Genomic DNA, 16,523 nt, shown 5'->3' with positions numbered 1-16,523 from the left:
ATAGCCATAGGCTCATGAATCCTCACACTGTATCATACAGTAGACTCTATTAATTATTTTATTTCATGTAATCTTCTTCTTCTTCCCCAGGTGCTGAGAGGTGGGGCCAAGCCCATGTACCTCGACCCCCAGAAGCTCCCCGGCGTCATCCCTGGCAACGCCCACCGTCCAATCCCAGTCCTCTCCTCTCCAAACCACACACAGGAAGTCACAGCTAAGGAGACACACCCCAAACATCCCAAGAGAGAGCGAGAGTCATCGGGATTCTTCGCCTGGCTCTTGCCGCGCCCCTTCAGGCGGGCCATGGAGACCCTGTTTGGGGGCCGTCGTCGGGGGGAGCTTAGTGGAACAGTCGGGGACGCAGAATTTTTTGGCCCTCACAGAGCTCTGGGGGAGGTCTGGGACGACGAGATGTCCAGTAACATGCTGGGGAAGAGGCTGAGGAAAGTGGTGCAGAACTATCAGGTGAGGGGGACAGAGAAGAGAGAAAAAAGCCCAGCTAGCACATAGCGTGTATTCCTTTAACAGAACGTTTCCCAAAAGGAACTTAAAACCGATCAGAATTCCGAAGGAATGTCGAAGTCATGCTGGAAAATGTTTTTGCGGAGGACACGGTAAGCCAGCCTATTCCCTATAATGTAAACTCCAACAGAAATAACTTCAAATTAAACAAAGGTTGCTAGCCAACTATCCTGCTAATGTTAACCCTACTAACCTGCTAATTGTAGCATTACCAGCCTGCTAACGTTACTTGATTGCATAAATCAACCAGTTGCTATCAACACCTAGCTGACAGCTACATTAAAGTAAACCAAAGTTTGAGAAAAAAATGCCATCTAACCAGTTATCAAATAATGTTACCAGTATATGCAGTTATCTTAGCCAACAAGCAAGCCAGCTAAAGTTTGTTATTTTAGCCTGCTAGATAGCCTAGCCAGCTAAGTAGCCTAGCTAGCCAACCACCAGGGTTGACATAGCTAAGTAGTAAGCCAGAGAACAACACCAACTAGTCTACAGGGGCAGGAACCAGAGAACACAAAAAGATGCCAGCAGATATAAAGTAGAGAGAGCAGAGACTTACCGATTGACGGTTAAGTTAGCTACCAAAGAAGGGCCAAGAAGAGGCACTTCAGAGGGAGAGAATGTTTCAACGGCCGAGGGAGAGTCAGCTAATCCAATAGCGATATAGTGAGGTAAATCCAAAGTCGATAGATTCCAGAGGCAATAATCCAGAGGCGGTGTTGGGTACAGGAGACGAGGGGAAGAGTGAACAATAAGACAGTGATCGGAAGAAGGCTCCAGCAGATGGAAATGATCACAACAGCACAGTCAGTCAACTACTGTAGCGCGCTAGTACTAAGCCAGGGTTGTAAAACGCTGGTAGCCTACTTCAAAGAGAACACYATGAAAAGTTGACCAAACAAATAGGAGGACGAAAAACAAAGGCGAGGTACTAAGTAATTAGAGCAGGCAGATTTTCCACTTTTCTTTTGATCCAGAAGCAAGTCTGCCGGGGGTGCAGGAGAAATCAGAGCTGCCTGTAATGTTGCCAGGAGATACCGACCCTACCATCAGGCTTGTTTAAAACTGTCATTTTMGTCCTCATGCTAGCTAGCAGTAGCCACCGCAGCTAAGTTTGACCACACTGAGTTGTTACTTTCGTGATTAGAAACGCAGGCTTCAAGGTCATTCCAGGAAGGGCCGACTGTCTGCGGGTTTTCGCTCCACCCTTGTACTCGATTGATTAATTAAGGTCACTAATTAGTAAGGAACTCCCCTCCCCTGGTTGTCTAGGTCTTAATTGAAAGGAAAAAACAAAAACCCACACACACACTCGTCCCTCGGTGGAATGAGTTTGACACCTCTGCTTTAAAGTAATGCTCTCAAATTGTTCCAAGAACATTAAGAAACAGAGTTATTTTGTGTGAATTTCAGTAATTCAGCACAACGTTTCCTTCAGATTTCGTCTCATGGTTTTATTTAAAGTCATATTCTCAAATTGTTCCAAGAAAATGAATGAAAAACATTATTCTGTGGGAATTTCAGTACTTCAGCATAACGTTTCGTACAGGTTTCATCGTGGTTCTATTTAAAGAGGCAATCTACAATAGCTACATACATTTTTGGACATTTTTGGCCAATTGATTTGAAGATTATAATTTATAAATGCCTCATGAGCTTTGTTCAACTGTCGTACCCCATCAGAACCCCTTGTTTTACTCCAATGTTTGTAAATAAAGTAAATGTAAACAGACACTGTATAGCCTCAAAACATGGTTAAAATGTTTATGTTGGTACAGTGGTTCTTCCTGTAAAAGTTGCTTCGTACTGCAGCACACCTTGCGGGCTGCCYCAGAATTCTATGGCACGTTATTTAATTGTCAGACATTATTACCATTAATGATAGTTAGTGCTAGTTTGATCACCAGAGGGCATCTTTGAGAAGCATTTGATAGCCTTCAATATTGGCTGTTTCCGTTAGGAAAATATGACGCTGTACAACGTGACAGTTGGGAGCAGGCTACAGTAGTCTAACCAATACCCAAACGGAGATTCAGTGAAAATAAAAATCTAATTGTTTTATTAAGACCAGTCCCCATGCTTGTCTCAGAGCAGCGCAAAACATGGTGCTGAAATAGTTGACCACACGGGTAGGCTATTGCTTCAAATCCTATTGCTTCTAATTTCAATATGCTTTAAATGCCACAATGTCACAAATAAGAGAACACACTCAATTCTTAAAACTCCGAAAAGGGTAATAGGAGGTGATTAAACTAACATTCTTATTGCTATATTGCACGTGTTGCTGTGTGTGTTTCGATCCTCTCTCTCTCACACACACAAACACGCACTTGCAGTCTTGACCTCTGAATGGTCGGCAATGAAAAGCCAACTGGCATTTACTCCTAAGGTGCTGACCTGTTGCACCCTCTATAACCACTGTTTATATTATTTGACCATGCTGGTCATCTATGAATGTTTGAACATCTTGAAAAATTATCTAGCCTTTATGGCCATGTACTCTTCTATCTCCAACCAGTTTGGATATAAGTATAACTTTTSTATGGTTGACGCCTTTAGTGAGAGGTCTAATGCTTTAATATTTAATAATTTCTGCCCTCCAAATTCATATTCATTATGTAAATAGTGCCATGTGGACCTTGATATTGGGGATGCACCATGTGGCCGTGCCTAACGGGGAAAGGGGGTGCGCCATGCGGCCGTGCCTAATGGGGAAAGGGGGGGGGTGGAGCCGGTCGGCGCAACCCAGGCAACATGGAGATGCAGGGATCCGAGCTCCTGTGAGAGCCGAAGCCACCCGCCGGACCCTCCCGGCCCAGAACCGACGGGAGGTGGGAAGTGGAGAGCGTGGGCCCCGTACCCTACCCAGTCCTCAGAGTCATAGATACTCCCGCCGTTTACCCGTGTTTTATTGGTCTGTTTTGCTTGATGGCCCTCCGATCTGCACTTGTTAGATGGCCCTCCGACCTGCAACCGTTTTCTACGGTTATATATGTGTTCCCTTTCTTGTAGTGTATCTTATTGCCCATTTTACTATCGTCCTGGGCTTATAGATCGAGTCAATCCTTCATCAGATGAACCGCAACGTGATTTAATTCATGAATGCGTTTGAAAGTTTTTAATATATTGATAGTGAAAAGAAAAAATCCTCTCAAGAGAATTAACATTACAGTTACACCAACTGGTAGGCTAATCACACAGTTGTACAAAATGGTAAGAGAACTGGTGAAGAAAGTTACCCCTCTACATACACATTTCTTTACTGGAATCTCTAAATGAAAATACTGGCAGATCCATAAAATGTCCTTGTACAGTAGTATACCTAATTAAATGTAGAGGATTCTAAATTAATATCTAAGGGGCTTTTATACAATTAAAATGCAGGGTTAATAAAAAWWAAAAATTGAAATGTATATGTTTATTAAGTAGTCTTGCTTGTCTCAAAGCAGCGCAAAACGGTGCTGAAATAGTTGATAATGCGGGGAGGCTATTGCTTCTTGGGGGGGATTTTCACACCTACAGTGTCTATTGTCCTGCTATTAGCCCTTGTGAAAAATAAGTGTTTGAAAACATTTTCCCGCCTCCACAGACCTCTTCCATTCATTTTGAAAGAGTATTTTCCAGTAAGCAACAATTTGTTTACCTTCATTAGCCTACTTTGTTRCAATATTTCTGTCATTCAGTGATATTTATTCCCATAGTAATTCGTTATGTATCCATAACGAAATAAACATCTGCATTTTGAAAGAGTGTTTTTATCATTATTTTATTAAGGAAAGCATGTTGATGAAGAAGCCACATTTGCCTCGGGATCCATCCCAGTTGGTATTCTGTGGAACCATGCTTTTTTTTCGGTGTGGCCCGTTGTCCAGCCCTTTGTCCACTGATCTCCACGGATGATTGTCGGCYTGGTTGCATGCTCTGCAAAAACACATTCACGTTTTTAGTACACAATTATTGATTTTATTACACAGTATACCTACAAATTGWTAGGCTATATACATTTTTTTTTAAAGAAAATGCACTGAAACCAAAATACCTTTAGTTTTGGTGATCCTCTCAGCTTCGGCTCATTTTCAAGTCCTCCGGTGGTTACAGTCCTAACCCTGGAACGGGTAGCACCATAGAACGAAGCTGGCTTGATGAAAACTATGTCTGTAAGCCGGAAAAGGGTCTGCTCGGACCAAAACACACTGCCACCCGGGTTTGCATTGCAAATGAGTAATAAACTGGGTCAAGATGCCAGCAAAGTAGACCTTTATGTKGTAAAATAAAGGTAAAATAAACATAAATAAATAAATAAAAGACCTACAACGCCTACGGTAGYCCTACAGTATATCTACTAATATTTTTTTCATCTCTACATGTAAGTCTCCTGATTTAAACCCGATCGAACTTGTTTGGCATCAACTGAAAACATTCATCCGTAACTCTGCCAAGCCTACAGTACAAGCAAAGATGAACTGGTCAAGGCCATCAAGATATTTTGGCTTGAGAAATTGACAATACAATTCTCCCCCTACCCTCCTCCTTGGAAAGAGTCTATTGTCCTGCTAWTAGTCCATAATGGATGGATGGATGGCTTCTTTTGTATTCCAATGTATTGAATGAATGTATTAATTACAGTAATTTACCGCTCTCATTCTTGGACTGGAAACGTTGTTTGCGGAGTACACAATCTCATTTTCAAGTCCTTGTTTACATTTTTTTAAATTTTAGGTATTATTTAATTTTCAAATAACTTAAAGTGAGCGGTTGTAATCMGAATAAAGGGAAAAAGGCCATTCTTGAACATAGGGTGAGACAATATCAAATCAAATTTATTTATAAAGCCCTTCTTACATCAGCTGATATCTCAAAGTGCTGTACAGAAACCCAACCTAAAACCTCAAACAGCAAGCAATGCAGATGTAGAAGCAGACAATATGCCCTTTAAAATTTGTCTGGCTTGCCATTCCAACTAAAATATATATATTTTTTCTCATATAATTTAAACAGGTCGCTCTCCACCTGACTCTCCGCTTATTTMAGTTAATTGCTCTTCACAGACCGTGCTTATTTGAGACCAAAACTAGAGATCAATTGTAGAGTCGTGACTTTTATAATCACTTCTATTTTCTATTTTTCACTTCCAGACTATCAGAAAGAATGTTGGTACTTATTTTGATCCAAAGCCATGAATGAGTGAGTCACTCAGCTTTATGTAGGTGCCCGAGGCTATGTGCCTGCGCCATCAACTTGATCATTTAGCAGACACCACTTGCTGCTTATATTCAGTCAACACATATATCATGGAGTATAATTGAACATATTCGTTTTTCTTAGAATAAATACCTTAGTGTAACAACAGTTTTAGTAAGTAATATGCTACAGTCCAGTTACAGCTCCTTCTGACCAAGTAGAAACAAGTGGTTTTTTTTCGGGCAGGACAGAGGAATAGCAATTCTTACAGTATTGTTCTATATTCAATCACCTTCTTCATCCTCATCATTCAGTTCAAAAAATTCAATTTTGAAGTCGTGAACAATTATCACTTTCTATTCGGTTTATATCACCCAATTCATTGTCAGGTAGAGACACATTAGGTCAGAAAAAGCAGAATCAGTGCTCTAACTCCCCCTTGCGGTGGTCTGGAGCAATGAAGCAGTGACGCAGGGTAACGTACAAAACCACAAGGTCCRGAGGCATAATTTCAAAACATTTAATTGAGGAACCACTGTATCATGGATAGTCAGTCCTTGCTCATGGATAGCTCTGTCTATGAATTTGAGAGTTCCATTTTTCGAGCCCCATCCCTCAGTTTTTTAGCGAAACAGTGGCGGGAAGTTTTTTWATTTTTTTTTATTTTATTTCACCTTAATTTAACAAGAAAGGCTAGTTGAGAACAAGTTCTCATTTACAACTGCGACCTGGCCAAGATAAAGCAAAGCAGTGTGACACAGACAACAACACAGAGTTACACATGGAATAACATGGAATAAACAATAAACAAGCCAATAACACAATAAAGTCAATGACACAGTAGAAAAAAAGAGTCTGTTTACAGTGTGTGCAAAAGGCATGAGGAGGTAGGCAATAAAATAGGCTATAGTAGCGAAGAATTACAATTTAGCAGKTTAACACTGGAGTGATAAATGAGCAGATGATGATGTGCAAGTAGAGATACTGGTGTGCAAAAGATCAGAAAAGTAAATAAAAACAGTATGGGGATGAGGTAGGTAGATTGGGTGGGCTATTTACAGATGGACTATGTACAACTGCAGCGATCGGTTAGCTGCTCAGATAGCTGATGTTTAAAGTTGGTGAGGGAATATAAGTCTCCAGCTTCAGCGATTTTTGCAATTCGTTCCAGTCACTGGCAGCAGAGAACTGTAAGGAAAGGCGGCCAAATGTGGTGTTGGCTTTGGGGATGATCAGTGAGATATACCTGCTGGAACGTGTGCTACGGGTGGGTGTTGTTATCGTGACTAGTGAACTGAGATAAGGCGCAGCTTTACCTAGCATAGACTTATAGATGACCTGGAGCCAGTGGGTCTGGCGATGAATATGTAGCGAGGGCCAGCCGACTAGAGCATACAGCTCGCAGTGGTGGGTGGTATAAGGTGATTTGGTAACAAAACGGATGGCACGGTGATAGACTGCATCCAGTTTGCTGAGTAGAGTATTGGAAGCTACTGTGTAGATGACATCGCCGAAGTCGAGGATCGGCTGGATAGTCAGTTTTACTAGGGTAAGTTTGGCGGCGTGAGTGAAGGAGGCTTTGTTGCGAAATAGAAAGCCAATTCTAGATTTGATTTTSGATTGGAGATGTTTAATATGAGTCTGGAAGGAGAGTTTACAGTCTAGCCAGACTCCTAGGTATTTATAGTTGTCCACATATTCTAGGTCAGAACCGTCCAGGGTGGTGATGCTAGTCGGGCGGGCGGGTGCGGGCAGCGAATGGTTGAAAATTATGCATTTGGTTTTACTAGCGTTTAAGAGCAGTTGGAGGCCACAGAAGGAGTGTTGTATGTCATTGAAGCTCGTTTGGAGGTTAGTTAGCACAGTATTCAAGGAAGGTCCAGAAGTAAACAGAATGGTGTCGTCTGCGTAGAGGTGGATCAGGGAATCACCTGCAGCAAGAGCGACATCGTTGATATATACAGAGAAAAGAGTCTGCCCGAGAATTGAACCCTGTGGTATCCCCATAGAGACTGCCAGAGGTCCGGACAACAGGCCCTCTGATTTGACCCACTGAACTCTGTCTGCAAAGTAGTTGGTGAACCAGGCGAGGCAGTCATTAGAGAAACCAATGCTATTGAGTCTGCTGATAAGAATATGGTGATTGACAGAGTCGAAAGCCTTGGCCAGGTCGATGAAGACGGCTGCACAGTAKTGTCTTTTATCGATGGKGGTTATGATATCGTTTAGTACCTTGAGCGTGGCTGAGGTGCACCCGTGACCGGCTCGGAAAATGGATTGCATAGCGGAGCTGTTGGCCAGGGTTGGAGTAGCCAGAAGGAAGGCATGGCCAGCCGTAGAGAAATGCTTATTGAAATTGCAATCCATTATCATGGGTTTATCGGTGGTGACCGTGTTACCTAGCCTCAGTGCAGTGGGCAGCTGGGAGGAGGTGCTCTTGTTATCCATGGACTTTACAGTGTCCCAAAACCTTTTGGAGTTAGAGCTACAGGATGCAAATTTCTGCTTGAAAAAGCTGGCCTTTGCTTTCCTGACTGACTGCGTGTATTGGTTCCTGACTTCCCTGAACAGTTGCATATCGCGGGGACTATTCGATGCTATTGCAGTCTGCCACAAGACGTTTTTGTGCTGGTCAAGGGCAGTCAGGTCTGTAGTAAACCAAGGGCTATATCTGTTCTTAGTTCTGCATTTTTTTGAAAGGGGCATGCTTATCTAAGATGGTGAGGAAAATACTTTTAAAGAACGACCAGGCATCCTCGACTGATGGGATGAGGTCAATATCCTTCCAGGATACCCGGGCCAGGTCGATTAGAAAGGCCTGCTCGCAGAAGTGTTTTAGGGTGCGTTTGACAGTGATGAGGAGTGGTTGTTTGACCGCGGACCCATAACGGATACAGMCAATGAGGCAGTGATCGCTGAGATCTTGATTGAAAACAGCAGAGGTGTATTTGGAGGGCAAGTTGGTCAGGATAATGTCTATGAGGGTGGCCATGTTTACGGATTTAGAGTTGTACCTGGTGGGTTCCTTGATGATTTGTGTGAGACTGAGGGCATCTAGCTTAGATTGTAGGACTGCCGGGGTGTTAAGCATATTCCAGTTTAGGTCACCTAACAGATCGAACTCTGAAGCTAGATGGGGGGCGATCAATTCATATATGGTGTCCAGGGCACAGCTGGGAGCGGAGGGGGGTCGATAACAGGCGGCAACAGTGAGAGACTTATTTCTGAAGAGATTCATTTTAAAAATTTGAAGTTCGAACTGTTTGGGTATAGACTTTGCAGGCTATCTCTGCAGTAGATTGCAACTCCTCCCCCTTTGGCAGTTCTATCTTGACGGAAAATGTTGTAGTTGGGTATGGAAAGCTCAGAATTTTTGGTGGCCTTCCTAAGCCAGGATTCAGACAGGGCAAGGACTTCAGGGTTTGCGGAGTGTGCTAAAGCAGTGAGTAAAACAAACTTAGGGAGGAGGCTTCTGATGTTAACATGCATGAAACCAAGGCTTTTTCTATCACAGAAGTCAACAAATGAGGGTGCCTGGGGACACGCAGGGCCTGGGTTTACCTCTATCAAAACTGGTCTTCTAGAGCGTTGGGGACAAAGATTTCTGGGCATGGTAGAATAGATTCAGGGCATAATGTGCAGACATGGGTATGGTGGGGTGCGGTACAGCGGATYTAAGCCCAGGCACTGAGTGATGATAAGAGAGGTTGCATCTCTGGACATGCTGGTTATAATGGGTGAGGTCACAGCATGTGTGGGAGGTGGGACAAAGGAGGTATAAGAGGTATGATGAGTGACACTAGGGGCTCCATTGTAAACTAAAACAATGATAACTAACCTAAACAACAGTATACAAGGCATATTGACATTTGAGAGAGACATAAAGCGAGGCATAAAGCAATCACAGGTGTTGATTGGGAGAGCTAGTTAAGACAACAACGGATAAGACATCAAGCTTACGGCAAGGATCCGGTGGAGTAGTGGATTCTAGCCATGTTTGGGTGGAGTCCGGGTGAACAATTGAGTAGGCCGGGAGGTGGGCATGGCTCAGGGATAGCTTTGGTACTGGGTCACTCCGTGGCAGGTAGCTAGCTGTGAAGATCAGGAGTAATGGTCCAGGGTTTACGGCAGGAATCTGGCGTTGTAGTGGAGAAACAGTCCGATACTGGTAGGTTGGTGAGTATTATCCAGGCTAAAGAAAGGGCTYGTATCTGTGCAGAAGGTAAAGGCCGCTAGCAGTGGCTATCAAGACTAAATAGCTTGTAGCTAATTAGCTGGTTAGCTTCTGGTTATAAGGTCTAAAAATAAAAAATAATAGCGGTTCCGTATCACATTGGGTGAGGCAGGTTACCGGAAGGTATAATTGATTTAAAATCGAAAAGAGATTGAAATATATACAAAAAAGGACYAAAAATACAAAAGTACTCGAGAGGACGAACAAAGCACGTCTGCACTGCTACGCCATCTTGGACTCTATCAAGTACAATTTGTTATTGTTTCAACTGTCGATTGCCGTTTGAAAGTCAGGTAATCAAACTGCTCCGAGAACGTTAAGGAAACGTTACATAAAAACCATTAGAAAACTTTTGTAACGTTCAGAAAACGTTCTAAGAATGTTATTTAAAAACATTTAGATTCCGTTCTTATCATCATCAACACAACTTTCTCTATCCTTTAACTTGTTAAGTGTGTTCAGGTGTGTTGGCCGCACCCACTAATTGGCCACACCTGGTCTTAATGAGTGCTTGTTTCCTTTGAAACGGGGTCTGTTTGAATAGACTAAAATGAAAACGTTGTATCTGTGAATGAAAGAGGGCATGCTAGCGCCGTCCTGGTGGTGCAGTGGACTAACTCCATGAATAGGGAACAGAATATTATAGGTTTGAATGCCGTGTTACAATAAAAAATACATGTTTTTGCATGATTAATGCCTGTGTAKAWWWTTTTTTTTWAAGTTAACACAAATAAACAAGCAGTGTTAATAAAAGTCTTGAAACATTCAGTGAAGTTATTCAAAAACCTCCAAATAACCTAGAATTTTCATTTTCAGAGCGTTAATAAAACCTCCCAGGCAACCTTTCCACTTCTGTTCTCGGAACGRCAGGAAACATATGGCTTTGTTCCCACAACCAATGTGAAACCAAAAACATACGTTCCCACGACTTACAAGGAACCAAATGTGCTAGCTCGGAGAGATTTCCAAGAAAGATGGAAACAGAAAACTGGATTTATTTCATATTTTTTGTCCAAAGTTATCTGCAACTTTTATATGTATCTTTTCTCTTTTGTCCCTCTTTCCAACTGCCTCTCTTCTTCTCCATCTCCCCCATCTTCTTCTCCATCTCCCCAATCTTCTTCTCCATCGACATTACCGTTCCCTTTCACCATCATCTGTCTCTCTCTCTCAGGCGATGAATAAGTATGGTGTGGAGTTCTCTGGTCCTGGGGGCGTGGCCACTCGTCCTAAACTGAGCGGCTCAGAGTTGCTGTGCCAGCTGAAGTACAAGGTAGAAGTTGCGACCCTGACCCCTGACCTCGAGCCCTTCTCCTCTCTGCCCTGGGCGTACCAGCTGCCCCTACAACCCATAACCTCTGACCTTGGACCCTACAAGAGCTGTGCAGTGGTATCGTCGGCTGGGTCACTACGCTACTCTGGACTGGGCAAGGAGATTGGTAAGTGTTGTTGTACTAAACACATTAAAGTTGTATAGAAGTTGTGTTATCGTACTATTAAAAGTCACCTAAGTGTACTTCTAGGTACTAAAATCACCCCACTTAAAGTATACTACTGTAAATGTACTTGTAAGACATCATTTGAAATGTACTCTATACACACTTAAAATATACTTTTACTGACACTGAAAGCTATTGTCAAGTAGTATGGAACCAACATTTTTGGTTACAKCAARAGTKAAAKCACCCWAATCTGTGAGMTGTAAGGCTAGTTGAGCGTTCCATGAACACGATTATGCCTAACATTTTTAGAAACATTAGACCAGAACCTTGATACTGTRTTGACGTCTAAATTTGAACATTAGTCATGAAYATTAGGCTATTTTGGATTTCTTTTTGCATCAGAAGTGTGTTAAGAATGTCACTAGCATATCCCATTTATACTAGAAGTGCACTTTAATTATCTTCGGAGCACTCTTTTAGTTGCAACATAATTGTACATGGTAAACATGTTTTATTTACATTTTAGCAGACGCTCTTATCCAGAGCAATTTACAGATTGCCTACATTTTCATACTGGTCCCCCATGGGAATCAAACCCACAATCCTGACGTTACAAGCACCATGCTCTACCAACTGAGCCACATATGACTACATGTATACTTATTTTTAGATTTCTAATGTACTAACGCTGGGATTGACGTTAACGCTTGTCCGCTTCCCTGGGGCAAGTATGCCGGACAAGCAGATTATAGATTTAAGTTGTCCAAATGGAAAAGTAAAAAAATAAATAATCACAGTATCAAACAATTAGCCTACTCGGAACAGAATTTAATTAGTGTCCCCTGGATGCGATGTGTTGACCACTGTCCTCCCAATTTTTACAGAGCGCAATGCAGTATAACTATTGTAGGTCTGCATTGACAGGCATGAGCGGTCTTTCAATCATGCAGTCTCGAGATGTGTTTTAGAGACAAAAGCAAGCGTGTGCACTTTTGTTGATATTCATTGCTAGTTAGTGAGTTATTTGCCCAGTTATAGCAACTATTTGGTCAGCAATGAAAATCCTGGAAATGTCATAGTGTGTGCATCACATGCATGCGTGCCAGTATTTCACTGGTTATCTCACTATTTAACTATTTAGCTATTAGCATGTATTAATGTCATTGTCATGTCCAATGCCGTAAACAACTTTCCATTGGCACTCATGTACAGCCTTAAATGGCCGTCACAAAGTTGATACGGGTGCACAGTTGATGAAACCAATGCAGCATACTCTCGCATACTCTCTCAAGCACTCTAAATTTGGTGTTGAGAAATAATTCTGAAACCCTTGGAAAGCTGGGATTCTCTTCTATTCAGTAAAAAGTATTCTTAGAATAACCTAATTGACAAGTACAGTAACTCCTATACTGTCAAGATCTCCCCTGAAAACATAATATTTTACCCTTACAAATAGATTAACATGTCTTCGTTAGCTACCTTGCTTTGAAGTTGCCCACCTTACCMTTTCATCCCTGGTTCATTGAATGAGGGAATTATTTAATAAAGACATAAATAGTATTTGGTTGTAATTGTAATGTTGCAGGGTCGCCAACCACCCTCCAGGATAGTCCTGGACAGCTACTAGGTGTGCATGTTTTTGTACCAGCCCTGCTCTAACACATTGTAAAAAATCAGCTGCTCAACAGTTGAAACGTTGACTCGGGTGTGTTTTTGCAGGGTTGGACCAAAAACCTGCACACCCAGTAGCTCTCCAGATGGAGGGTTGGCCACATATGTTTTATATATTAGCCTGTCAGTGCAGTATTTTACTTTGTGGGGGGTTAAGTGCCTTGCTGAAGGCTACAATGGCAGGATTTATAATACTTGAGAACAGAGACCCAGCAGCCTTCCATTGTCAATACCAGTGATAATAATGCATTTTATTTTGTGAAGTGGTTCCTTGCGTGATACAACACAATTTTCAGTCACCGTTTCGTCCCATGGTCATACAGATTATATATATTTTTCCTTTGGACAAATGACTTGAGCTTTCGGACAAGTAAAAAATCAATCCTACTTGTCTGATGGACAAGTGGCTAAAAAAAGTTAATGTCAAGTGCTGTAATACATACATGTATTTAATGTGTACTTACAGTATATAGTGTTAGTTTAGAACATATTAAGTTGTATTAAATACACTAAAGTTGTGTTAGAGTACTATAAAAAAGTCAACTAAGTGAACTTCTAGGCACTTCAAGTAAAGTAAGTATACTTGTAAGACATTATTTGAGATGTACAATTCTGAGCGAAAATATTAGCAACATATGAGAAACAACATAATATTTTAAATCAAAACTTCACCTGCAGAAAAGGACGCAGGGTAATATGTAAATATTTTTAGGGGTTCACTTTATATGGTCAATGATTGGTAACTTTTTTTCTAATGGCACACAGAAACTAGAGGCCATGTGTAACTTGGTCAAAATGAATGACACCGACTAGCCTATAGGTGGCACTGCATAAGCAGTCTCACTTATACCCTCATCTGCCACTCTGTTTGACCCAGAGACTTGAAACGGTGTATGTAGGGGTCTTTCCTCATGCTGAACAAATTTGCCTCAAGGACCCATAAGGTCCGTCAGAATAGATTTTCCTCTATCTTGGACATTTTGAAAAACGTCTTCTCATGAACCATAAATCCAAATAACACAATTCTGTATTTAGGTCCATGATACAACCATTCCAGCTCTGCAGATTTTGCTGCGACGAGACAGAATCATTTGATCATTTGTTTTGGTACTGTCTARACAGTGGTTCCTCCTTTAAAAGTTGCGAGCTTACGCCGCGGGACTTAGAGGTACCCAGCGCCACGGCTTCATTGCTCCAGACGACCGCAGGGGAGAGTTAGAGCACTCATTATGCATTTGGGTCCCAAGGTTTTTATATGACAAATCATATCGAGTGGTTCCAATGACGAATTTGACGTTATTTCACCCGTTGCTGGTGACTTTCTTCAGCAAAGATGTCTGGCAAAAACATTACAGTGGAAGCAAATGTAAGTAGTTATAACATCATAACGAGTCAAAAAAAAAATACAATTGAGAGGAATCTGTTTGTTAATGTAGAGACAAACAATTGTGCATATTTTTTGTCACAAAGTTAATTTACGAAAATCGCTATTTAGCAAGTTTTTTTTCAGTCATGTCCAATACCAGATGTATCAAACTCCATTCTTTGAATAACCCTGTGTCTGCATGTATGTATGTATGTATGTATTACAATTATACACTTCAATAGTGTTTACCACTCCTGCTCCTGGGACATCAATGATTACATATTGTAACTATGCAATAGACTAGAAACATGATTTAAGTAAAGGCTGATTTGTAATTCATATATACAGAAAAAAACAGTACACTACACTTCCTATGCATATCTAACTCCATTCATCTACATTAATCTGAGGAGGTTCTCCCAGCCATGTGGACGATTGAAAACAGGGCAGCAAAATGTGTTTGTCACCAGAGCGGTTTAAAGCATATTACTATTTGACGCGTGGAAGAGGGCAAGGAACGAGACGGGAGTAACAATCCAGGCTATTTGCCCTGAGACCGGCATAATAATGTAATGAAACAAGCAGGGAGCAGGTTTCAAACCCTCAACATTCTAGCCCGAAGTCCAGTACGCTATCGACTGTAACCAAATGTATTAATTGGGGTTGGGGCCGATTGTGGCTAAAAAAAACGTTCTATTTTGGAATCTTTAACATGTGAAAAGGGGGAAAAGTATTATTATTCGTTTTTCACAAGCGTAACAGGCTGTGAATTCTGCTAACAGCGTTTCTAGGATGGGCTATTAGCTGAACAATAGACTATTCGAGCTAGGTGTGAACCCCCCTCATCTTGAGCTAGGTGTGAAACCCCTCCTCCCCAACTCACAACAAATAATTTGTATCTACCTTTCCACATCTACCTACACAGGGTTAATGTTCTGAAAAATATATATACAGTGGGGAGAACAAGTATTTGATACACTGCCGATTTTGCAGGTTTTCCTACTTACAAAGCATGTAGAGGTCTGTCATTTTTATCATAGGTACACTTCAACTTAAGAGACGGAATCTAAAACAAAAATCCAAAAATCACATGTATTGATTTTTAATAATAATTTGCATTTTATTGCATGACATAAGTATTGATCAACCTACCAACCAGTAAGAATTCCGGCTCTCACAAGACCTGGTTAATTTTCTTTAAGAAGCCCTCCTGTTCTCCACTCACTTACCTGTATTAACTGACCTGTTTGAACTCGTTACCTGTATAAAAGACACCTGTCCACACACTCAATCAAACAGACTCAACCTCTCCACAATGGCCAAGACAGAGAGGCTGGTAAGGCAACAGGGTAAATTGTAGACCTGTACAAGGCTGGATGGGCTACAGGACAATAGCCAAGCAGCTTGTGAGAAGGCAACAACTGTTGGCACAATATTTAGAAAATGGAAGAAGTCAAGATGACGGTCAATCACCCTCGGTCTGGGGCTCCATGCAAGATCTCACCTCGTGGGGCATCAATGATCATGAGAGATGTGAGGGATCAGCCCAGAACTAACGCAGGACCTCAGACTGAAGAGAAGCAGAGGACCACAGTCTCAAAGAAAACCAATTAGTAACACACTACGCCGGCCATGGATTAAAATCCTGCAGCGCACGCAAGGTCCCCCTGCTCACAAGCCAGCGCATGTCCAGGCCCTCTGAAGTTTGCAATGACCATCTGGATCATCCAGAGGAGGAATGGGAGAAGGTCATGTGGTCTGATGAGACAAAAAATAGAAGCTTTTTGCTCTAAACTCCACTCCGTTTGGGAATAGAAGGATGAGTACAACCCCAAGAAACACCATCCCAACCGTGAAGCATGGAGTGGAAACATCATTCTTTGGGGATGCTTTTCTGCAAAGGGACAGGACGGCTCACCGTTTGAGGGGAGGAGGATGGGGCCATGTTCGCGAGATCTTGACCAACACAACTCCTTCCTCAGTAAGAGCATTGAAGATGGGTCGTGGCTGTCTTTCAGCATGACAACGACCCGAAACACACAGCCGAGGCAACTAAGGAGGTGGCTCCGTAAGAAGCATCTCAAGGTCCTGGAGTGCCCTAGCCAGT

The 16,523-nt window shown here is 42.0% G+C and overlaps 1 protein-coding gene across 2 annotated transcripts in view; it reads left to right on the top strand.

Moving 5' to 3' along the window:
* Positions 1-16,523, top strand: part of st6gal1 (ST6 beta-galactosamide alpha-2,6-sialyltranferase 1) — a 131,130-nt gene that overhangs the window by 30,637 nt on the left and 83,970 nt on the right. For both annotated transcript variants that reach the window (XM_023968806.2, XM_023968807.2), the window contains exons 4-5: positions 91-465; positions 11,112-11,376. In XM_023968806.2, the coding sequence (XP_023824574.1) occupies positions 91-465; positions 11,112-11,376 (640 nt within the window). The remainder of the gene's footprint in view (positions 1-90; positions 466-11,111; positions 11,377-16,523) is intronic.

Source organism: Salvelinus sp. IW2-2015, linkage group LG23, assembly GCF_002910315.2.
Source record: "Salvelinus sp. IW2-2015 linkage group LG23, ASM291031v2, whole genome shotgun sequence".
Taxonomy (NCBI): Eukaryota; Metazoa; Chordata; class Actinopteri; order Salmoniformes; family Salmonidae; genus Salvelinus; species Salvelinus sp. IW2-2015.
The sequence above is the reverse complement of the archived record's forward strand: the minus strand, read 5'-3'. Positions and strand labels throughout refer to the sequence as shown.